Consider the following 25,344-nt stretch of genomic DNA (forward strand, 5'->3'; position numbering starts at 1 on the left):
ATGATTCCCTTAAGTTTGCAAGGAATGCAGTTGTCTTACTAGATTCTTATCCAGTGCCATCAGGCTCATATTTTGTGCTGGAAAATGATCTGATATACTGGGTAGCTAAACATGAGGGTGAGGTCAGGAAGCTGCTGCTAGTGCCACAAACCTACTGACAGGAGATTTATGAACTGGCATTCTCCCACCTCCTGGGTGCCCATCTGAAAACTGACAAAACTGTTTTAAAGAGCAAAGTTCAGATTAATTCTAGTGGCCAGGGGTAAATCATAAGGCCTGCCATTTTTGCATTTCCTGTCAGGAATGTCAATTTCAACAGGTTCCCCTGTACTGTACCATTCTCATCCCCCTGCCTTTTGGCTGACGTTCCTTTTGAGTGGATTGGCGTTGATACAGTTGGACTGCTAGAACACTCACACTTTGTGAATTATGCCACACAGTATCCAGAAGCCATCCAAATGCGACAGGCAAACTAAAAAATGATTGTACTGGAACTGGTACAGGCTTTTGCATGTGTGAGCATTCCTAAAGACATCTTTACAGACCAAGAAATGTCCTTTACTTCACATATGCTCTAGGAAGTTGGTAAGTTTCTCTGAATAAAACTTCCTGAAACTGATGGTTTAGTGGAGTGCTTGAATCAAAATCTCAAGCAGATGTTATGGAAAGTACCAAGAACAGGAGAGACTGGGACCAGCTTTTCCATCTTGTCCTTTTTGTATATTGGGAAGTCCTACAAACTTCTACGTATGTCTGCAAGTATGTAAGTATGCAAATATGTAAAAGACAGAGAAGAGAGATGATGAAGTCCTAAACAGGAGGACAAGGACAAGATGTGGCAGCCAGCAAGTTTTGGGTATGATCTTGGATTGGATAAGTTCACGGAGTTGGGGAAAGAGAATGCAGTGTTGCATCTGTCTCATAGTGAGAGGTGTGAGATGATGCTTTTGATGTGAATATGCCGGCAGTGGACGATGCAGAAAAAAGATCATTGAAGCCATATTGAAGAAGCCATGGAAGACTGCAGTAGTAGCAGCAGAGCTGGATGGTCAGCAAGGAAAGAGGCAAAACCTTATGTTAAACAGCAAACAACAGACACTGCATTTTATAATGTATTATATTATAAGCACCAATGAATTCTAAATTACAGCCAAGTAATGCCATACAATAAAACTACAAGTACCAAAGGACAGTATTAAAAGATACCTAAGCATCAATATCAAATATTCAACACTGAAAGAAGAAATGTAAAAGAGTATATAAGTAATTGATGTGATTCGTGATAAAGATGATTTCATATTTTAACATTTTTGTGTCATTTTGGGGTCTTCTGAGGTTTTGATATCCATGGATTCTGAATTATACATTTACTAGCCATGTGCGGCCAACTACGTTGCGCGTGTTAAAGTTGTCTGTGTAAAGTTGTCTGTTTAAACGCAGCTGCCAGTCGTGAACTGGGCCCTTCGTCGCACAGCATTATAATTTTTTATAAGGGAAACAAAATTACAAAAGAAAACCCTTGGATATTGATTCGATAGGAACGGCCTACTCGGAATCACTGTCCGAATCGTAATTATGTGGTGGTGTAGGATCATTTCTGCTTCTGTCGTTGTCGTTTCCTCTCACAATCTCTTCTCAACCTTTCTCCAATCTCGCAGGTTGCTTTGTGGCAATCCAAAAAGTAAAGCAATATACACGGAGCAATGGTTATAAAAAGGGGACACATAGGTATCCAGGCTCTTTAAAGCATAAATTGGGATCACTTCACTGACATGTGAGCAAGCCACGGTACAACTGTGAGACGCGCAGCACTCGCCGGCTACAACGTAACAATAATAATTTCTGGAACGTGCTGTTACGTTGTCATACATTTTACTCACTCTCTTTCTTTCATTCATATGTTATGTAGGCACGTACCTTTTATCTTCAGCAATCTCATTCTCTAACCAGGCCTCAGGAGCTAACCAGTGTAACACTGTCCACCACCCCTTTCGTTATTCTGTCACATTGTTGACATCCGTGAGTAACAACAATGTACTAAACTGGAAGGTGGTCTACGCATGCATGGAATTTGCGGACAAACAAAGATCAAGATCTAAATGAAGATCTCTTTAGTTAATTTAAAGCACAACAATTTGTTTAGTTTGAATGTCTGTGTTTTGAGGTGTGACTGGAGTACTACAGTCTTCAATAGTATAAGCCTGGAGAAGATTCTTAATGCAATGCCTATGTCTTAGCTGTCTCTCTACTGTCAACTAGTGCTTCTTCTTCTAATTCATTCACGGACAAACAAAGATCAAGATCCAAATGAAGATTATATATAGAGATTATATTTTACTTTGAACCATCTTTAATTAGTTCTCTGGTAAAAGTTGTAACTAGAAACAGCTTAACTAGTCTTCTGCATCAGGACAGTGGTAAACTATCCTGTCCTTTTTAATTATAATCTGCTTTTAACAATCTGGCACTCTAGTTGGCCCTGGTCATGGCCCAATTTTCCAATGTGAAAATAAACTGGATCAAACGGGTTACAAAGTACAATGTAGATGGATGGACATTTCTAATAACATTTATCAATTAATGTAAGTCAATCAAGGAGCTTGAAAATCACTGAGCACCTGCTTCAGACAATGAAGACATCATGATATGATTCAATGACCACAATTGCCCACAAGAGCCCTTATTTGTCTCATCTACATTACCTTCCAGCCCACTATCAAAACACTTTTTCCAGTTCTGCTACTGACTTATAAAGATACTTACGTACCCCATAAGATTTGTCAGACAGTGGATATTTTCTGACACTGGCCATCTTTACTGTTCCTAACCTTGATTATGCCACTCTCATTTACCTTTGACATTCATATTCAACCTCTTGTAGGTCTATTTGTGAAGCTCCACACCCAGAGTTATTATTTCTGTCCCATTTTTACATTTTAATAATCCCTCTCTATTCACTCGGAAGCCAAGGAAACTAGCATCCTGTATATAACACTTGCCTGGATTGAAAACTTTGATTTCTCCACCTATAATTTATCAATGTATCCTGTTCTGTTACTTTTTCTGATACTCTGGCCATTTACCTGTCTGCAGTTTTATATCATATATATTGTAACTGTGCTAGGCTTGTAAAGCTCCTTTGTATATTTGAAAGTTAAATGTCATCAAATACTTCCAGGCTTCTCCTAGTATGTTTCAGTGTTACATTTTTATAATTATTTGTTCTGTTGATTTTACTGAATGTATAATTCCACGTTTTGTCTTTTTTCTGTTATGGTTCTAATGATGACACATGATATCAATGTAACTGCTACGACTGCTGAGGGGGTGTTCCAGCCATTGTATTGCACAACCTAGCCATAATAAAGTAAAGTTTTTTTTTAGTTCATTGCAATGTCTAGGAAGAAGTAATAATATTTACAGAGCCAACAATAGTTTTGTGAAGCTTCACTCCTGCCTCTCAGTTTCTGTTCTTTTTCCCTGTGGTTCCCTATGTAGGGTGGAGTTCCTCCTCCTCCTCTTTTTTCTCTTCTGTCTAGTCTGGTTGTTGCAGTGACATTTTTGGACATGGCCTCTTCTAGCTGACTTCTAGTCTTCACTTGAGAAAAAAATACACTTTGAGGGATCAACAGCCCTGCTACATTTACCTAAAGATTTCCATGTGCTAACAACAACAACAACAATAATAATAATACATTTTATTTATGTAGTGCGTGTCTGATGGCACTGGGATGGGAAGGAACCGTGACATTATGTAGAATAAATAGTTGATTGACTGATGGATTGAAATAATGGTACTAACAAAATATAGTACATGGAACTGAATGCCTTAATAATGAGACTTGTGTTTAGGATGATAATGTGTTGTGTTTTAAGTAGTGTGTTGGCTGACAGATGACAGCATAACATAATATTCTCAAACATTTGAAATCCAATCCAGTGTTACAGGGCGCCAGGCAGTACTGGGAGCAAAGCAGGAAATGGCTTAAAATGGGGCCCCCGTCCATCACTGGGCTCATTCAAATACACACCCACACATAAGTTGTGATGTGTTATATGTTGATCTGACATCAATCAATCAATCAATCAACATTTATTTATATAGCACATATTCATACAAAAAAAAATGTAGCTCAAAGTGCTTTACAAAATGAATAGAGAAACAGAAGACACAATAAAAAATAAACATAAGTCAACATTAATTAACATAGAATAAGTAAGGTCCGATGGCCAGGGTGGACAGAAAAACAAAAAAACTCCAAAGGCTGGAGAAAAAATAAAATCTGTAGGGGTTCCAGACCAAGAGACCGCCCAGTCCCCTCTGGGCAATCTACCTAACATAAGTCAAAGAGTCCTCTTTGTATTTAGGGTTTTCATGGAAGGACCTGATGATGATGGTCACGTAGACTTTTGGCTTTCAGTCCATCAATGTTGGTGCATCATGATGCTTTGAGTAGGTGGTGGTGGCGCAGGCCGCCACCACAAAGAAACCGGAAAAAGAAACAGAAGAGAGAGTAGGGGTCAGTATGGATTTTGGAGCCACTGTGAATAGTTATTATGAAGAATTGAACATACAGAGTATCAGTATTAGGTTAAAGTGAAGTTATGAGAAGGCCATGTTAAAGTAATGTGTTTTCAGCAGTGTTTTAAAGTGCTCCACTGTATTTGCCTGGCGAATTCCTATTGGCAGGCTATTCCAGATTTTAGGTGCATAACAGCAGAAGGCCGCCTCACCACTTCTTTTAAGTTTAGCTTTTGGAATTCTAAGGAGACACTCATTTGAAGATCTAAGGTTACGATTTGGAATATAATGTGTCAGGCATTCCGATATATAAGATGGCGCGAGATTATTTAAGGCTTTATAAACCATAAGCAGTATTTTAAAGTCAATCCTGAATGACACAGGCAACCAGTGTAGTGACATCAAAACTGGAGAAATGTGTTGGATTTTCTTTTCCCAGTTAGGATTCTAGCAGCTGCATTCTGCACTAGTTGCAAATGATTGATGTCTTTTTTGGGTAGTCCTGAGAGGAGTGCGTTACAGTAATCTAGTCTACTGAAAACAAAAGCGTGAATTAATTTCACCGCATCTTTCAATGATATAACTTTTGCTATGTTTCTTAAGTGAAAAAATGCTGTCCTAGTGGTCTGATGAATATGCGATTTAAAATTCAGATTACAGTCAAGTTACCCCTAAATTTTTTACTTCCGTCTTAACTTTTAATCCTAATGCATCAAGTTTATTTCTGATAACCTCATTGAATCCATTATTGCCAATTACTAAAATTTCAGTTTTCTCTTTATTTAGTTTGAGAAAATGACTATTCATCCATTCAGAAATACCAGTAAGACATTGTGTTAGTGTATCGAAAGAGTCGGAGTCATCAGGTGCTATTGATAAGTACAGCTGTGTGTCATCAGCATAGCTGTGGTAACTCACGTTGTAACCTGAGATAATCTGACCTAACGGAAGCATATAGATTGAGAAGAGCAGCGGACCCAGGATAGAGCCTTGTGGAACACCATATCGGATATCATGTGTCTTTGAGTTGTGATTACCACAACTCACAAAGAATTTTCTACCTGCCAGGTAGGATTCAAACCAATTTAAGACACTGCCAGAGAGGCCCACCCATTGACTAAGGCGATTTCTAAGAATATTGTGATCAATGGTGTCAAATGCAGCACTCAGATCTAAGAGGATGAGAACAGATAAATGGCCTCTGTCTGCATTTACCCGCAAGTCATTTACTACTGTAACGAGTGCAGTTTCTGTGCTGTGATTTGTTCTAAAGCCTGACTGAAATTTATCAAGAATAGCATGTTTATTTAGGTGGTCATTTAACTGCATAATGACTGCCTTCTCTAGAATTTTACTTAAGAAGGGCAGGTTAGAAATGGGTCTAAAATTTTCAAAGGCAGAGGGGTCAAGATTATTTTTCTTGAGCAGGGGTTTAACTACAGCAGTCTTAAGACAGTCTGGGAAGACCCCCATATCTAATGACGAATTAACTATGTCCAGAATATTCTCAATTAGAACGCCTGATATTTCTTTGAAAAACCTGGTTGGTATTGGGTCAAGGATGCAGGTGGAGGGTTTCAGTTGAGTTGACATGCAAGTAAGAACTTCACAGTATTATATAATTGTGACAACAGTACTACTACAAGGCATGTTCTATTTCAAGCTGTACCAGTAAAATCTCTTTGAAATCAGAAAACTTTATGGCAAAGGATTGCCCGTCTCAGTTAATTCAACATAACCAAGTATGACTTTTTGAGGTTAATACTGCGTAACGTAAGAAAGCTACAATAGTACAGCTACAGTATCTGTGCCAAATAAATGTTTAGTTTTATAAATTATTTTACCAACTGCTCTGTAAATTCCAAATTCCACCATAAGAAGAACTATTTTAAGGTGCAGCTACATGTTCAGTATGACTGTGTGATGTTACACAAACACAGGCGGGCTTGTATCGTAAGAAAGCTGAAGCATTCGATAGCTGGATCAAGAAAAAGAATTCAAAGATGCTTAATTCTTTAAACAAGAATGAAGAGTAACTATAACTCTATAAGTAACATATTACTACAGATTCTGCTTTTTGTATACTTACTGCATATACATGTGTACTTAAAAAAAAATATGGTTAGGTCCTGTCTTGTGCTAAAATCTGCCAGGATAAGCTTCCAGCCCACATCCACATTAGGCAGGTTTGAGAAAAAATAATAATATTTTGGTAGCCAAAAGACATGACAAACACTATGAGAATGTTAACCCAGGGCAGTGCTGTTTTCACTGTAATTATGTTTCTAAGTGGTGTTTGCATCTTTCCTTTTTGTACTGTATGTCGTGAGGAAATGAGCACTTCTCTGTTTGTCGACTACTGAAGGATGGAGAGCTTTCTTATCCTTACATGATTCAGACTGAACAATCGGACAATCAAACCCTGACCTACAGCAAAAGTATTACTACAAAGCCAGGTTGCACATCACAGGAGTCAGCTTGTCGTGTTTTGTTAACTGCAGGATTGTCCAGGATTAAGCAATGTAACTGTATAAACACTTGTATTTTTAGCCTGTCGTTGACAGACATGTTAAAACTTTCAGGACATCTTACAATCCACCCTGTATTGATTTGATTCTCCCGTTTTATGCACGTTAAGAAAACATCCTTTTTAGCCAGAAACCGCCAAACCCTACTTCTTTATCGCCAACTTCAGTTAATATTTGAGCGAGAAGAGCAGGCGTGAAAGAGTTTACTAGGGGTTTCCCGGTGCTACTTGGGGTGATCATTAAGCAAATTCTCCAAGAAGAGGAATTCTTCACCCAAACCAAAATTTCACTAACTAACCTCACAAGGTGTGGTTACAATTTCAGAATGAGACATTGCTTGTGGACTTCCCCAATACAAACGGAGAAACGTCACAATCTGAACTAGGTTCAACTGTATAGATTTGGATTCTGGACAAACACACATTCAGCTTTCTATACCATAGAATTCAGAATATGGTTTAATTGCTTTTATATCTCTTTTGGGCAATTTAAAAAGGGCAGTGGGCTAATTAATGACAGAACAAGGAGTCCACAAATATTACACAAAAGAAAAAAGATGAAAATATTACAGTCCTGACAGCTGTCAAACAAATATATTACATAAGTACCAAAATAAAACATAACATTCTACAACCATAAACTGACTGCTACCATGACTATGAATTGGAATACGCAAGTACGAGAATGTTGGTATTGCATTACTGCCGTTTTAAATTAAATTAATTGCTATGTGGCAAAACAAACCCAGACTGGTTTAACACTAAACATGACAAACACAAGTCTACAACAAGCATCCAAACAATCTTCATATTTGCCGTTTAAAACTGTAAAACAGACTCCTGCTTCTTTAGTTCCACGTACGGCACTCGGGAGTGATGAATAAAGAGTTTTAATCTTTAATGTCAAGATGAGATAATTCATGCCAGTGTTTCTAGAATACAGCGATATGAAAATAATAATACATTGTACAGTTTCATAATTGTAAAAACGTAACACATAAAACACATTATCCAAATCAACACAGAAGTCCCTATTACGCCGGTAGCGCATCACAAGTACTACTGACAATTATTTCACACAAACTTGGAGGAAGTAGAATCGATAAAGTTGTCCAAATAATGCCTGAGAAAAAGCAAAACTTCTCATGCAAAAAAAAAAGTTCAGTCACACATAAAGATAGGATTATAATTTAAACAACATATTTTACCTGATATAATCTGATATGACATACTTTTGACAGCACAATGTCACTATGGGGTCCTTCAAAATGAACAGGCAGCTCTCATGTTATTCTCCGTGCTTTGCGTAAACCTTTCCTACAGCGTTAGGCTTACGGAGCAATAAGGCGGTAGATTAGACTAAGAATTTACGGTCAGGGACGCGTTGCGCTGGTAACGGCGCAGCTTCTCTAGCCTAACAACTGAATGCCGTGTTGTGTGTTCCGGCCTTTTTTAATCCAATGTGTGCTGTTAGTTTGAATGTACGGCGAAAATCCCTAAGGTCAGTTTTATAAAATGCATTTTTCATATATAATCTTGCATTTGTTCTGGGGTGTCAGGGTGAATGGTTTCAGAAGTATAAGATCTGAAAGTTGTTGTTTGAAAGAAGCGGGTTCAGAGTGTTTTTATAGAAATGTGTGGGTTTTAAAATGTTAATTCGTTAAAGCGGAGCGTATCATTAGAAGCACAGTTACTATTGACTGTGGCACAATATACAGCAGCAAAATCGTTTTTATTTTTATCCATCAGTCCATCCATCCATCATGCGACCACAGCTGATCATCGCACGCAATGCAGGAGCCAGTCCTAAACCTGGGCGCTAATCTATGTCAGGACACATTAGTTCATCCGGGACCAATCGAAGATTAAGGTAGCTCACGCATTTTATGATGTACATTTAGTGTGTAGGGTGCAGTTAGCCCGCTCTTTTTTATTTTTTCACTGTGTACTTTTAAATATAAGTACATTATACAGTATTTTTAATTTTAATTCATTACATTTGTGGAACTGTTGCAGTGAAAAAAGTGTTATCTGGACTATCTTAACATTATGAAAATGTAACGGTTCTGTCTTAGTCAAACAAAAATTAAGCTTCATTCATACCATTTTCAAATCTAGCCGTCCAGGGCAGGGCAACACTGGGCTTAAGGATGAAAGCAGCCCAGAACAGGATGTCAGTGAAATCAGTGATACTATTTATCAATTGCAAAGGAGTGCTTATTTTCTGTTACACTCGTCTACACAAACATCTTAAATATCAAAGTACCGATAAAAACTGTAGAATATCATATTTCCTCTCTTTGCCACAAAATGACTTTGAAAAGTCATGCATTGCTTTTAATTTTTTGTTTGTTAAATGGTGCAACTCAGACCACCTACAACTGAACACCAGCAAAACAAAGGAGCTGGTGGTGGATCTTAGGAGGACTAGGCCCATCATGGACGCTGTGATCATTGTAGGTGACTGTGTGCAGAGGGTGCAGACCTATAAATACCTGGGAGTGCAACTGGATGATAAATTAGACTGGACTGTCAATACTGATGCTCTGTGCAAGAGAGGACAGAGCCGACTATTCTTCCTTAGAAGGCTGGAGTCCTTCAACATCTGCAATAAGATGCTGCAGATGTTCTATCAGACAGTTGTGGCGAGCGCCCTCTACTACGCGGTGGTGCATTGGGGAGGCAGCATAAAGAAGAGGGACGCCTCATGCCTGGACAAACTGGTGAGGAAGGCAGGCTTTATTGTAGGCACGTGGCTGGACAGTTTGACATCCATGGCAGAGCGACCCTGTCAATCATTGAGAATCCACTAAATAGCATCATCTCCAGGCAGAGGAGCAGCTTCAGTGACAGACTGCTGTCACTGTCCTGCTCCATCTAGTAATTCTGAAATTTTTTAATCAAAATATTTTATTTCTTTATGCACACTTTGTTAATCTGTACACATTTTTGGTGTGCCTAAATGTATTTTTCGAAACTTACTATTCTAGTACAAGTTAATGGGATCCAAGTGCTATTTGAACAGCATCAGATATAGCTAGAAAAGAAACCAGCTCTAGATAGGATGCCACTTCATTACAAAGCATGCACTCACTCATAGAGGATGATCAAATCAAAGGAATACTCCACCCAAAAATTATATGTGATATGTTACTTGCCCTATATAGATTGTAGTGACAGGAAAGAAAAAAAAATAATGCCATGGTTTTCATGCAGAATGAGAGAAATCAGTTCATGAAATAATGAAACATAATGGTGACATTTTCAGTCCAACAGCAAATGATGCAAAAAACATCAATAGAAAACAGAAAAAAATTCTAATGTTATTTGTGTAACATATTTCACACCTTGTCCTTCACCAAGACAAATGCTCAAAATGTGCAAAATGCATTTTTTACTAAAATATTAAATTCAGCACAGAATGTAGGTGCACGTTTTGAACATTTGTAAGAAAAAATGAAGAAAGTAGTGGATAGTGCGCCAATTTTCACAAAATGAAAAACTACCAGTACTAATAGTAAATGACAAATTTGGAAAGTCATACTTTTATTTTTTCTTATATCTGTTGTTTCATAATTGTTTTAGTCATAAAGATGTTGGCATCTGGAAGAGATTGTAGAAAGGATTTTATTATCAACACGACAAGCAACTTTTTTGGACTTCAGTCATCAGATCCTTCTTTATCCTCCTTAAATTCATGCAGAGAACTAAATTCATTTTTAGATGATGGAAATGAATTTCTTCTATCTGTTCAACAAACAACTTCTCACCTAGTTATGTCTAACAAGGTAAGAAATATTCAGATATTACACTTTATTAACTATAATTAACTGTTTTATTTTCTGTGACTGAGGTTTTTGGATTATAATACTAAACTAATAATGTAATGACCAAAGATTTAAATATTACAAAAACAAGTACTGTATAGTATATTGTGACTGTTAGGAGGTATTCAAATAACCAAAACACACCTTTTAAAGTTTTGAACTCCAGCTGCAGGGATGCTTTTGTTATTTTGTTATGTTTCTAATTAAAGTTACTTCATAGAGGTTGATAGTCTCAAGCCACAGTGCCTGGTTTCTTCCAGTTCTCAGAGTTTGTAGTCTTTTAGATTTACCCCAAATGACTTGGTTCATTTACATACACGATCCAGGCCTTCAAGAATACTTGTGCTGTAGACATCAAAGTAAGGTCCGCACTTCTTATTTCAAAACGTATGCCCTGGTTTATTTCTTGGTGACACTCATTTCCCTATGAGGTCCACAGGTAAATGCCCTCCTTCTCTGTGGTGCTTTCTTTAAAGAAGTCCTGGGATACATGATCAGACACAGCCATCTTATTTAGTTGTGTAGGACAACTCCCCTTGGAATTCCATCTACCTGCTTGGAGCCTGAATATTTACATATGCTTGTGGTCAGCTTCTGAGAAGAAAGTAGAACATGCTATGTGGCATCTGAAGTTCCTGTTCATCTCTTTCATACTATTCCCCATGCACTTGACATGATCAGACTATAAGTGGATTAAGCTGTGACAATATGCAAATTTATATTTATGTGCTTTCTGCTGAAAACCTAATTCTAACATTGCTTCAACAGTTCAACCTATATAACATCTGTGTTCAGCATTATTGCAAGTAATAATTTATTTTAACTTAATTAACTTCTGTGATGTAGCGATAAAACCTGGACATCTAAAACTGGAATAAATGAGAACATCCATATTTTTGGCATGTGGTACACTTTTACGGTTAAGGGTCTTGCTCCAGGGCCCAGAAGAGTAGGATCCCTTCTGGCAGTAATGGGATTTGAACTGGCAACCTTCCATATACCTTTGCAGATCCTTAGCTACAGAGCCACCACTCCACCTATCTTTTTATTATTGTGAAGTTATTTACATTAATTTTATTTATTTAATTAATATTAAAATAATAATAAACATGCATTAATGTTTATTAATATAATGTTATTAATAATCTGTTTTTAATAAAAATATGATAGCCACAATAGAGACACAATAGCTCTTTAATATTATGAAAAGTGACAATATTGTGATTGATATTTAGCTTGAGTATGTTTTCTAGCACAAATGTTATTGATTCTTCCTTTTAATATTTCAACAGACTTTGAAATCTTTAAATCATTACCACTTATTTTATTTAAACTGTTTAAAGTAAAATGTTTTCTGTTTTTTAACAGTTGGTCGCCTTCTTTTGTTACAGATTGATTCTGATGTTGACAAAAATAAAATACTGGTTTTCTTCAAATTACGACCCGTGGTGATAACAGAACAAAACCTTCATCATAATATTTTAGTGTCTTCCATGCTGGATTCACCAGTCAGTACGCTTTATCAGGCTGTGCGTCAGGTCTTTGCTCCAGTTCTTCTAAAGGTCTGCATTACAATTCACTTCTTGTTATGTATTGCTTGTCTTTTTCCACTCGATGGGAGTGTTATGGTGCAGTAGAATTGAAAGTAGCATTAGTTTATTCTGCTTCCTCTTCTGCCTGAGCATGTATCTTACAGATTATTTGTCTATTATTCATTGTCAGCCTTCAGTCCACAGTTTAACTGCAACAGACTTCTAGCCCTATCACATGCTACAAACTAGTCTAATATGTCCTGTAATATGACTTGATATCTTTAAAATTTCCCCATAGGATTAATTTAGTTAATCCAATCTAATTACTCGAGACATGCTACCTTTTATACTTTTTGTTTTTTTTAGGATGAAAAGTGGAGCAGGAATTTTGACCCTAAGCTTCAGAATCTATTGAGTGAACTTGAAAATGGGTTAGGATCTGTTATAAGAAGATCAGATCCAACTTACAGTGGACAAAACCTTAGAAATGAAGATGATACCTTTGGTATGTAATCTAGTATGGTCGAATAGTAGGGAAACCCGGGTTGAAGGGATGAAATGTTTAGACACTAACTGGGTTATCCCATTTAATTCTTTCAACATTTAAACAAAACAAAACTGAAAATACACACAGTAGCCTTCCATCTGTTAAAGGCATTGCTCTGTTGAACTGGTCTTGGCTTTTTGTGGAGCTATGTCCTGTGTGTTGGTTCATCTCAAAGTGAAGCACCTCCTTCCGGGGATGCCTAGCTTTATAGGACCTGGCCTGGAAGGGAAGGAGTCAGAACAAATCTGATCCTTGGAGGCCTGCAACCTACACAACTTGAAAGGATCTGCTGCCAGATACCACAGGACACCTTCAGAGTTCTTGTGGAGTCCATTCTTTGACAGGTCAGAGCTGTTTTGGCATCACAAGGTTGAACTACACAATATTAGTCAGGTGGTTTTAATGTTGTGGCCGATCAGTGTATATGCAGTACAGACAAAGTACATATGGACAGAACATTCAGTATCAGGATATTTTAACATTTTTAAAACTAGTGATGGGAGTTAGTGTGTTGTGTAGTGTGACAACTGCTGAGTTAACAGGGAATGTGATCACAGTGTCTGTTTAAATGAAAGTGTGAACACAGTCCAAATTATGTAATTATGTTTGGGTGGCAGGAAATAATGAAACTTTAAATTTGGAAAGCTTTGTAATACATTAATGTATGATTTTCGCCGTGCAGCCCCATCAAATGTTGTGCTTAAAGCACCTCAAAAATGATTGACTTAAAGTAAATTTTAAAGGTCATGTGTTACTGTTTTTGTATTTGTAAAGGCATTCTAACCCCTTCTGATGAGTTCCAGTTTTGGGCTGAACTTTCACAAGCATCTTCCAAGTCTACCCAGAGAGAACGGGCCACATATTTTTATAGCCTTTTCCAGCCAATTGCAAAGGTACATTTATATTTGAAATATATTGAGATACAAATCAGTCCAAGATTAACCAAAAAAGTGTTATAAAAATATTCCAGACATAAAAATGTTTATAAATTACTGTATCTGTTAAGAGAGAAAGGTCTGTCTGTGCATTTCTGTAATATTTTTTATTTTTTTATTTTTTGTTGGTTCATTTGATAGTAGGTATCCTGGATATAAATCTGTACCCAGGTACTACTGTTTGCATGTGGATTTTTCATATTCTTCTTTTGTCTTCATGGATTTTCTCCAGTTTTCTGTAGTTTCCTCTTTCTTTTTTTCCTTAGTTGATTGTTGTTGACAAGAGCTGGAATGTAAGGACTAAATAATAATTATTAAATGTGTTTATCCTTGATTTTGTTTTTCTTTCTTTAACCAGGATTATGACAGCCTGGACAGTTTGTCCTTAGTTGATGTTCTAGATTTGATTGATACGACTAGGGATAGGGTGGATGACATCTGGAGGCAAACAGACTATGATCCTTACCCAGAGTTACGAATGCAGCATCTTTTGGATATTATAGGTATGCAGACTATTATTAAAACTGTATATAAATATTTTGAATGCCATATTAGAGGCTTATTATTATTACATGACTGTTCTCAGTGGTTTTAGTTTTGTATTTGAATTTACCCAACACAAATAACATAAATATATGGATTGGGCACTGTGCTTTACTTACAATATTTTAGTTTTTCATTTTTTGTTAAATGAGTTATGTGAATTAATAGTTGGTTATTTTCTTTAGGTGCTGCATTGGGCAGATTTGTCCAGAAGAAACTGGGATCAATTGATCTATGGGAAGATTCATTCCATACTGTAAAAGAGAATCTGCGAGTTGGAATTTCTGTTTGTGAGCAGTGGGTAGAAGTTTGTGACCATTTGACAGGACAGTTGTGGCGACGCTACACACCCCACCAGTGGCACAATGACAAGTATTACCCTGAAGGTTTGGAGGGCTTGGCTAAACGACTGGAAGAGGTAGAGTAGCAAATACATTTTGTATTTATTTCTGCTCAGTTTATGATATGAAATATATAGAGCGTATAAAACAGTAGTGAAAGGGGAATTCATATTTTGAGTATTCTTGAAGGAGAATGTAAGTGAAAATTGTATATGTTGCAGCAGTCATCACTCACTGAGCTCTGACAAGCAGGTTAGAAGAAGGCCAACTTAATTTTGTGAGACAGTAGCACCTCTTCTTTTCTCAAGTTTCAACTTAGCATGTGGCTTCAGGTTTACATTCACAAAACTCAAAAGCAAAAGCTTGAAGATCTCTTTTATTCCCAGTGCTATTTGCTTTTTGATTTCAATTGGCTGTTTTGTGAGCTCTAAGGTTTTACAGTATAGTTGTAAAAAAAACTATTCCTATATGCAAAAATCCTAGTTGTGAAATATATTTGTTATTTATGGTCTCTTTGCTTATTTCTTGTACCTGTGAAACAGTGCTTTATTTTTGTACATTCTTGCTGTAAGTTAATTTGTCTCTCATACCGACATGTTTCTCAGTAGGTCATGTTTTACTATGTACATTCTTCTGGTATGATTTCTTATGTGGTCTAAATGCTTCAAATTGCTTTTGATTATGGTACAAGTATTTGGTACAATGTATTAATCGCCAAGGGGAAATTGCCTTTTTGCAGGGGTCAGAGCACAGGGTCAAAGTATAATGTACAGATGAGGTAGTCTATGACAGCACTAGACTAGCATGTACAGTCATGGGGTAAAAAAAAAATCTTACTAGGAGCTGTTTAGCTCTCTCACTGTACTTTTCTGGAAGCAAGTTAAAAATGATAAATCAATACTGCTTTAATCAATATTCAAATGCCTAGCTCTTTGAAGATCATGCTAATTCGTGCGACATAAGCTAAGGTATCAGACATATCCTGATGGATACTGATGACCTTATTTTGTAAACAAATCTTTTCTGATTTTTGCATCAATTGATATAGTAACATGTATTACAAAGGCTTCATATAATATCTGGGTCTGACTCCAATTGCCAGAAGTCTTATTCAGAACTTCAGGACGTGCCCTATCTGCAAATGTTACCTCGATAATTCAGACTGAGCCAGTCCGTCTTTCAAATGTATTTTTGTGTTAGTACAATTGATGATTTTAAGAAGTGAGTGTAAGAGATTTTGAAAACTTTGGCCACTCTGTAATTCACAAGCAGTCTTCATAAGGCAGAGTTTATCGACTATCTAGACATAATTTTTTAATCTATTGTAATCAGGAGCAGAATAACAGTTTGATTTTTTTTTTCGTTTTCCTGAATTTGCTCAACACATGGTTGTGTGCAACACATGGTTCGCTTATTTCTAATGGAAATACTTGTACATCTACCACATAGCAACAGAAGTGTCTAGAAGTCCTTTGATGTGTACAAACCTTATTGACTGTTTTGGCAGTTTTGAGTTTGGTAGGGGAAAATGAAGAGGTTCAACTTATGGATGACCCTATTCAACAATCAATCTGTCCTAGAGTCATCAATACCACAGTGTACTCTACAGTGCAACTCTATAGGGATAAGAAATTAGAAGATGAAGAACAGTGACACCGCTTTTAAAACTTCAAATAAGTGCTCAATTTATAATGTATTTGCACATTGTTTTATTAAAAAATATGACTTCAGTTGTTTGAGAGTACAAACATGGGGTACTGCAGATTAATGAAAACATTTTGTTCTTTTCACATGGTATTTGCTGCTTTGCAATGTCTATATGTTATTAATACATCATTTTGTTTCATTGTTCCTTTTTTTTAGGAAGGGAGTTTATAATAAATTTTAAAAACACAGATTAAACACAGTCAGTGAAGAAAGCATGCAGTCATACAACAAGCTCAGCTTGCAACATCAACAGATTGTAGCTAGCAAAATCTATTTTCAGGTTATTAACATCCAAAAAGGTTTTTGATAGCTTAGAATAAACTATGGAGCATGAACATCAAGTAGACACAACTAATAAAGATTAATAAATTATGTTATCAAAGGTTAAAGCTAAAATGAACCTCTAATTAGCTAACATAGAGATGGTTTAAGAGATGGACTGAATGGTCCAATCTCTGTTACTACATTTTGTATATTCTTATGTTCAGATGTTTTTTGCAGTTGGCACATCCTTAAGTTTGAAAAATCTTACAGTTTTTTCTGATTTGCAGCAAACTGTTCATCTGTCTGATGGGTAGTACCTGAGAATGTTCATATTAATAAACTGTTCCTATTTAACTCGGATAGGAAAGACTTTAAAATATATCCTCCATATGTCCAGAAAATGCTTCAATTGTCAGATGTTACTTGAAGCATTGTAAATGTCACCACAAATGTTTACAGAGGTTTGGGAAAATTAATGTATATCTAAGGCTTGTCATGCCACACCATTTGTTGCCCCCTGTGTCATGCATGAATGACCTAATGCTCTTTTCTTGTACTGTTACCATTTTTTTAAATTGCATTGTGCATCTTTTTCTTGCTGTAAAGATTTTGTCAGGTAAATATATTTACATTTGTTTTAACTGTGCAGGTAATTTTTACATGTACTAAATTAGTCATGAAATTAATGAGACTCCTGTCAAAGAGAATTTTATTGTAAATATACATGAATAAAATAAGGATTGGGTTTGGGCTTCTTATTGTGAACAGGGTTGCTAACAGTAGACCTAGACAAGATACTGCAGTGGGTAGTCCTATAGACATCACCCCCAAGCTGCTAGGTGGCAATGTTGATCTCAATTAAGTGTGGTAAATCTAAAGTGGCCCTCACCAGGATGCCCAGGATGACCACAGGCTTCTAGAGAGAGTTGCTTACCAAACACCTCAGAGCTTTTATAAGTCATCCAGGACCATATAAGCAATTAGAGTTGTGTACCTGGGAAGTGGTTCAAGATTGTGCTTTAAAAACCACTCTTGTTTATATACTCATTAAAATTGTAGTTGGGATGTAAGCATTTGCAAGGGATCAACTGGTGGGAGGAAAAGGGCAATGGTGTAAATAAGGTGATTAGTGTATGAAACATAAACAGGTAGCATTGGAAGAATATTTGTGCTAAGTGAATCAGTAAGCCCACATATATATGATGGCCATGTAAAGCATAATGCCTTTGTCATTTTAACTCTGTGCTGTACTTTCTGTACTTCCTTTTGTGTTTTAGTTTCCTCCATTAATCCCCTTATAGTTTAACACTTTTTGCCTAATTGTTCTTTGTTTGGGTGAGTGTAGTTCACACCTCTAATTGTATGTCAGTCCGTCCACCTTTCATGAAAATCTTCTCATAGCACATCTGTCGAAGCTTTTTGAACTTGCACAGTGAGGTATGAGGGAGGATCCATTCATCCTTTTGAGCACGAGAGAGGTGCTATATAAATAATTAGTCCTGGGAAAGTTACTTTGTTAATTTTTTGATTAATTTGGCCTGTTTAACGTGTTTAAAAATATTGTTACATTCAGGGCTAGCAATGAGGCAAATACCTCAGGCAGTGCTTTGGCCAGGGCAGCATTTTCAAGTATTTTTGTTTTAAACATTATGAAAAAAATAATGCAAATAAGTTAAGTGTGTACCTAAAGAATTACATCCAGTACCATATTTCTATACTACTTTAAAAAAATTTAAGAAATAAAATTTTCGATTAAAGGCTTAACATATTGTATCGTATGTGGTTCACAATGATATGCCTCTTGTCAATGCATAGCACTGTATATGGCAGTCCTAGTGCAATGTTCGAAAAAAATTGTGAAGGTAAAAGTTATGCTCTCTCATTTTCATTTCACGTATCTTGTAAGAAGATCAAATCAAAGTCACATCACATAAGTGCTAAATAAGTTATCTTTGAGTGGCACTAAAACCACAATAAGTCTCTAGTACCTCAATATTTAACTTGCCAGTCCGCCAGCCAGCTTAAAGCCCTAATGTAATGACAAAATTCAATGAAACAAAAGTGTAATGATTATCTCTATCTATTCAAGTTTGTAGTATCTTCACTAATTTATGCAAAGAATGCAACATAACTATCCAAGTAATGCACAGTGTCAGTTTTTAAGCACGATTGCAGCTATGGAGATCTTTTTTAGTGTGCCAAGGAGCAAACGTGTCAATAGAGCAGAGTTTCGGTTTTTCTATGGTGGAACACTTTTTGTAACGCACAAAAATCCTGCGATTCTTTCAGCCACAACAGCTTTAAACCTATACGTGTGTTATACTGTGTGCAAAATGTCAATCACAGAGCTGCTTTCATATCGGCTTCTGCAGGTAGTCCTGTCCTCCTCAGATAGGTTTTGATAACCTGAGGGATATGTCTCTCTCAGGTCAAGACCCAGTGCCACTACACTGTTATTTCCACAACTCACCATTTGAAAAACACTTGTGTAGAGTATGATCATCAAGTCATTGATGGTGATGAACAATTGGGGATAGTATTTACAGAGTTTTAACACAAGTTTTAATGTATGCCCATTTAGGAGATGTTTATTCCTTCAGTTAAATCAGTCTTCCACAATGCATTCAATGTCAACAGTCGTTTCAAACATTTTTTTACTTTGACACGTCTGTGTCTCGTATGCTATGACAAGTTGAGAATTAATTGGCCTTATTTTCTTATTACCTTCTTTTCAACTTTCCTTTTAGGAAGGCATTTAAATTCTGGTTGTACTATACTTGCTCATGTAGTGTTTTGTTAAAAGTTCAGGTTTAAGGTCATTGTTTCAGTTTAATTCTTTTAAAAATTTCTTTGTGTTGATTCTACATTAAATTTGTGATTCAGTGTATTTACTTCATGATTTATGTATCTTATATATAAACATCTATGCGTGGAAGTGTGTGTGTCTGTCTGTCCGGCCCTGAAGTGCGAGGTGGCCCGGAAGTACGAGGCTACAGCATTTTGTTGAGAGAAATTGACTCCATCGCCAAAGTGAAACCAGCGAGAAAAGAGAAACGCGCTTAGCCACTAATACACAAGTGAGGCAGGCACATCAGCAAAACGAAACCTGCGACCTCAGAAAATCTCGCTTAGCCGCTGACAGACAACAAAGGTGATCATGTCGGCTAAGTGAAACCGCCGAGGAAAGAGAACCTCCCTTAGCCGCTATTGCAGAACTGATGTGATTGATTAATTGAAGTGCCAAAATCCATGATTTCTAGGAGCCCAGGCTTTTTACAGCACAAACTTACACAGCAAGTTATTTTATAATTACATCTTTTAATATTAGATGTGATTAATTACATACATTTATTTGATTAGTTAATTTTTTAATCTATTCCCAGGTCCATAAATAATGCATTATCAGTCATCAGTCAGTAAGTCATTGTCCAACCCGCTATATACTAACACAGTTTCATGGCAGTCTGCTGGAGCCAATCCCAGCCAGCACAGTGCGCAAAGCAGGAACAAATCCTGGGCAGGGCGCCAGCCCACCGCAGGACACACACACACCCACACACCAAGCACAATTTAGGATCGCCAATGCACCTAACCTGCATGTCTTTCGACCGTGGGAGGAAACCCACACAGACACGGGGAGAACATGCAAACTCCACGCAGGGAGGACCAGGGAAGCAAACCAAGGTCCCCTAACTGCAAGGCAGCAGCACTACCACTGTGCCGCCCATAATGTATTATTATTATTATTATTTTTATTATGCAACCTGTATTGTGGGAGTGGAGCTATGGCACACATGTTTTCAAGTGGCAAGATAGCATTAACCCAGGGAGTATAAGTGGTGGCACCACAACAGTCTTGCTAAACGTCACAAAGATTTTGGAGAGGGAAAGAAGAAAGAACCACTAAATCAGTGCCAAAACATTCTGCACCATCACCATTTGTCAATGAAGGAGATAGTCTTTCAGCCCCTAGCTCCATAAGGCAGAACCTGTTTTGGTCAGCTGAGGAATAAGAGCTAAGAGTGGAGGAGGCTACAGATGCCTTAAGCTGCTCTGTTAACTAAGTTGAGAACAGATGTAGTCATGTGGGCTGCTGAGGAAAAGATCATCTTAGTGGATCTGACAATACCTTGGGATGAAGGTGGCAAGGAGTGGTACTGTAGCAAATACCAAGGACTAGTGCATGTAAAGATACAGGCGGGCAGACATGACTATTCACAGTGGAAGTGAGGTGCCATCTGTCAGCAGTAGGACTGAGGGAAGCAGAAGGAAGAATAGCAGTCCAGGGATTGGGGGAAGTAGTTATGATTTAGGGAATAGTAAGGATGTTGGTAGCCAGGAGCTGATTGGCAGTGATTTGGCCACCACTGCTAGCACTCCACCTGGTGGTTGTAGTGGTTGAGGGTTGTAATGCCTGAGGAAATCTGCATACCGCTGGATGAGACTGGCTCCTGGCCAAGGCAGCAGTCATTAAAAGTGATTATGGTTGAGTGTACCAGATCATATATCGAAAGCTGTACACTTCCCCTTTAAACAGATGGATTTTTTTCCCAGCTGTGTAAATTTGCTGAATTTTCCTTGTAGCAGAACTACAATATCATGACCAAGTTTCACATAAGATATAGCATTGGCTAAAAAGAAGGCAGTGTAAGTGCAGGAAAAAGTGCCTGCTCCTTTAAAGAAATGTCATATGTCCAATTGTTCAAGCAGAATGTTTTCGTTATCAAATATTTCTTCATATAGCAATATGTTTTGCATTGTGTTGCTATCCATGTTATGCAATATACACAGTTCAGTTCACTTTTGGTCACATGTCATATACAGTATCTCACTTTTCATCAGTTAACTTCACTAACAAGGAAATTTATAGAAACTTGTTAGTATAAAATGTGTATTTGCTTGATAAATAATTTATTTTAATCTTTGTGTAATTGTCTTTTTCTTTTGATGGAAGATTTATTCATTTCTTCTTCTTTTTTCGGCTGCTCCTGTTAGGGGTTGCCACAGTGGATCATCTAAAAAATTGTTGTCTGCATATTGATTTGGCAACATTTTACACTGGATGCCATTCCTGACCCATTTATCCGGGCTTGGGACCGGCACGAAGAAACACAGTGGTTTGTGCATCCCCTGTGGCTGAGTTGGAAGATTTATTTATTTATTTTAATTTGAATGAAATGAATATTGTACTGTGTTTTACAGATTGAGTGTTCCTAATCCCAGACCCCTGGGACCACAATCATTTTGGATTTCAAAGTTTTTTGGATTTTAGGATTTTTGCATATACATAATGAAATATTGTGAGGACAAAATTGATCAAATATGGAAATGCAGCCAAACTAGACAATTTATGCATATAATAATTCATTTCACTGAGCTGTTGTTTTTGTAATGACTTCTTCGTGAGTAAAAGAAAGGAAAATGTGAGCCAGGAAAAAACAGTTTAAAAAGAAGAGTTTATTATTTTGGGAGGTTCAAAACAAGAGAAGCAAGGATGGTGAGAGACAGAACTAGTTCAGAAAAAATAGCAAACTGAACTATGTGTAGTCTTCCCCACTGTTCTTGTTATGGGGAATACCTTCACCAAGCTGTGTTTTCTTGGTTTGTTGAAAGGGCTATTATACACAGTGAACTAAAACGGAGAATCTTTCAATGTATGCTTTCACTCACAACAGTCACCTGGCCACAGTTTCACATTTTTTGCTTACTTTCGCCTCACCCCTCATTTTGTCTAGTCTCTCTCGGGGTGAGTCTGATATCTCTGCATTCAATGCTTTGAGCTGGCTGCTTACACCCTGTTGATCACTACTGCTTTCCACTTGTGACGTCATGTTGATAGTCATAAAGTTTTTAATTTTGGAGCATTTCAGATTTGAGATACTCATCCTGTATTTTTTTTAACACACTTTTGTATTATGTTGTACAATTTAAGTTTCAGTTGGGTACGTTGTAAAGGAGTGCCTAACAAGAGATTTCTAGGCAAGAGAAAAAACAACATGGTAGAGAGCAGGTTGAAGCTCTTAAGGCCAAAAGAGAGGTTCTTTAAATGGTAATGTGTGAAAGCAATAAACACTTGTTGGGAGGTATGGTCCACTAGAAGTGGACCAGAGAGCCTGAATGGAGGTAATCTCAGGTCTGGAGTTTAAAGCTGATTAGAGCCACTGGTTCTAGTGTTTAGACGACAGGAGGAGAAAGAGACCAGGGTTGTATAATACACAGTCAGGGGATGAGATAGGGAGTAGTTTGTTGGTATGTACTTAAGTGGTGGATGCGACCCTAACCTGGAAAACTTAAGAAGGCAGTTACAGAATGGAAGAATGGTGTGTTTATCTTCTTTTCATTTGTATTTTTTGTTCTCCCATTGTTTATCTCTGCTGTGTGTATTTTCCGGTCTCCTTGGTTTTATTCTGTGAGTTGAGAGATGCTACAAGATTATCCACTCCTTATATAAAATTAACTCTTTATGTGCTATCAAACTGAATTGTCCTTTTTTGCAAACCTTTACTTTATTTTAGTTTAAATTTTGTTTGGTATTTTTCAGATCTTGATGATTCGAACTGTACATGAAAAACTTGTCCGTCTGTTGCCCAAAGACAACAAGCAGGCACTGTCTCCATCTCGTGTATTTGAACCCTTTTCTGCTCTTAATGCTCTGCACTATAATCCATACACACAGGTGAGTCCAGGTATTATACATTTGTGCAATATATGCATGATAATAAGGACAGTTTGCTGTATACTACATACTGTAGGCTTTTAAGGTGCAGCTTAAGTGACTGTCAGTTGTTGATTAGTTTTTTCATTATGTTACATGCATACTTTTATTTGGGCCATCACTTGCAATGCCTTTCCACTTTTATGCATTGTCTTTCCATTCCACGTTAAAATGGTAATGGTCCTGGGTGAATGAAGGTTGATTGGTCTTGTTGCTTTCCCAGATATACAGCTTTCACCACATGACTTTATGCATGTTATAGGTGTTCTTCTTCTCACAGGAATGAGGTCTTTAGCGACACTGGTGACATTTCTATAGCTGTTGAGTTTTTTTTACAGGATGGAGTTGTTATTTCCATGTCCAACCCAACTCCTTTCACAGCTGGGTTTTGAATTCTCTTTGGCATAGTTACTAATTTTTTGGAGCTCCCTAATTATAAACATTCCATTTCTAGTTCTGTCTAGCACAATTTTGATTGAATATTTCTTTAAAAAAATGCCTTTTCCACCTGTATAATTTTTGTTTAGTTAAATAATTTTCACTTTTTTTCTATATATTTTTGAAATACAATGAGTTGCTTTTTCGTAAACATATTATTAAATGACCTGTTGAAACTCAATAACATGTCTCTCTGTCAATCTTTTCTCTTATTTGTATTATTACTTACCAAATTACAACCAAAGTGCACAGATACACAAGACAGGCACAGATCACTCAAAGTTATATAGATGTGTATAGTGTTAAAATTTAGTAAATTGATTTCAGTATATATCTAGGATTTTGAGAGAAAATCCAGTTAACTTTATTATAATTTCTAAAACAAATACAAATTCTTAAAATGTTTACATTTTAGCCCTTGTGGAAAGCTGCTGTACTGCAGTACGACCGAACTATTGCACCTGCGGAGCAGAAGATAGTTAGCAAACTGAAAGCCTGTTTTCTGGATGTCCAGGGTAATCCACAACAGGTGGGTTTCTTCTTTTTATTTTATGTTCCTTGATAAAATTTAATATTTTGCTATTGGAAGATGATAAAATATATACTAACATTTGGTTTCATATGTTAGTTAACATTTATTGTGTTGGTGCCCTATATAAGAATATAATTCAGTATAATATCTTGTCTGTTCTGACTCTAAAAATAATTCTTTATTGCTAAATGTATAATTTTAACTCTATCTTAAATCAATTCTTTAAACAGAAACATAACATTTTTATATTTCCTTAATTGAGCACAGGGTCATTGTGGAAAACAGCCTATTCTGGCAACATTAGGTGGAAGGCAGAAACTATGACAGGGCTTACATACACACACACCCACACACACAGACACACACACACACACACACACAGATTGGGAGGCAAGCCAGAGCACATGTAAAATTTGGCTCAAGGTCAAGAGGAGACCAAACTCCATATGAACAATAAAAAAGAAGTTGCAAAGGAAAAATCTGTTTTATAAGGCATATAAGACCAATGACTGCAAAGTGAATCGTACAGCATATGAGAACATGAGGGCAACCATTAAGAAGGATATCAGGAAGGCTAAAAGACAGTTGGAGAGGAATATAGCAGATAAGGCGAAAGAAGACCCTAAGAGAATCTTTCAGTATTTTAGTAGTAAAAGAACAGTCAAGGAGAAGGTCAAGTGCATCAGAAATAGTAAAGGGGAATTAAAAGATACAGACAATGAAATAGCAGATGCTCTAAACTTACATTTTTCTGAGGTGTTTACAAATGAGCAAGTGGATAACCTCCCAGAAGTAAACGCGACTACTAAGGAGGTACTGAGGGATTTGGAAATTGTAGAGGGAGAAGTGCTGCTGAGATTAAATAAGCTGAAATCAAACAAATCATCAGGACCAGATAATATTTATCCTCGTGT

At 36.9% G+C, this 25,344-nt stretch overlaps 1 protein-coding gene across 1 annotated transcript in view; it reads left to right on the plus strand.

Annotated features, from left to right (window-relative positions):
• The first annotated feature begins 8,451 nt into the window (after window positions 1-8,451).
• Window positions 8,452-25,344, plus strand: part of LOC120523157 (cytoplasmic dynein 2 heavy chain 1) — a 417,821-nt gene continuing 400,928 nt past the window's right edge. Inside the window, exons 1-9 of the mRNA XM_039744175.1 lie at window positions 8,452-8,550; window positions 10,635-10,837; window positions 12,268-12,438; window positions 12,775-12,913; window positions 13,730-13,848; window positions 14,249-14,393; window positions 14,619-14,851; window positions 23,287-23,421; window positions 24,314-24,427. Of these exons, the coding sequence (XP_039600109.1) occupies window positions 10,643-10,837; window positions 12,268-12,438; window positions 12,775-12,913; window positions 13,730-13,848; window positions 14,249-14,393; window positions 14,619-14,851; window positions 23,287-23,421; window positions 24,314-24,427 (1,251 nt within the window). The 5' untranslated portion in view covers window positions 8,452-8,550; window positions 10,635-10,642. The remainder of the gene's footprint in view (window positions 8,551-10,634; window positions 10,838-12,267; window positions 12,439-12,774; window positions 12,914-13,729; window positions 13,849-14,248; window positions 14,394-14,618; window positions 14,852-23,286; window positions 23,422-24,313; window positions 24,428-25,344) is intronic.

The sequence above is a fragment of the Polypterus senegalus genome, chromosome 2 (assembly GCF_016835505.1).
Source record: "Polypterus senegalus isolate Bchr_013 chromosome 2, ASM1683550v1, whole genome shotgun sequence".
Classification (NCBI taxonomy): domain Eukaryota; kingdom Metazoa; phylum Chordata; class Cladistia; order Polypteriformes; family Polypteridae; genus Polypterus; species Polypterus senegalus.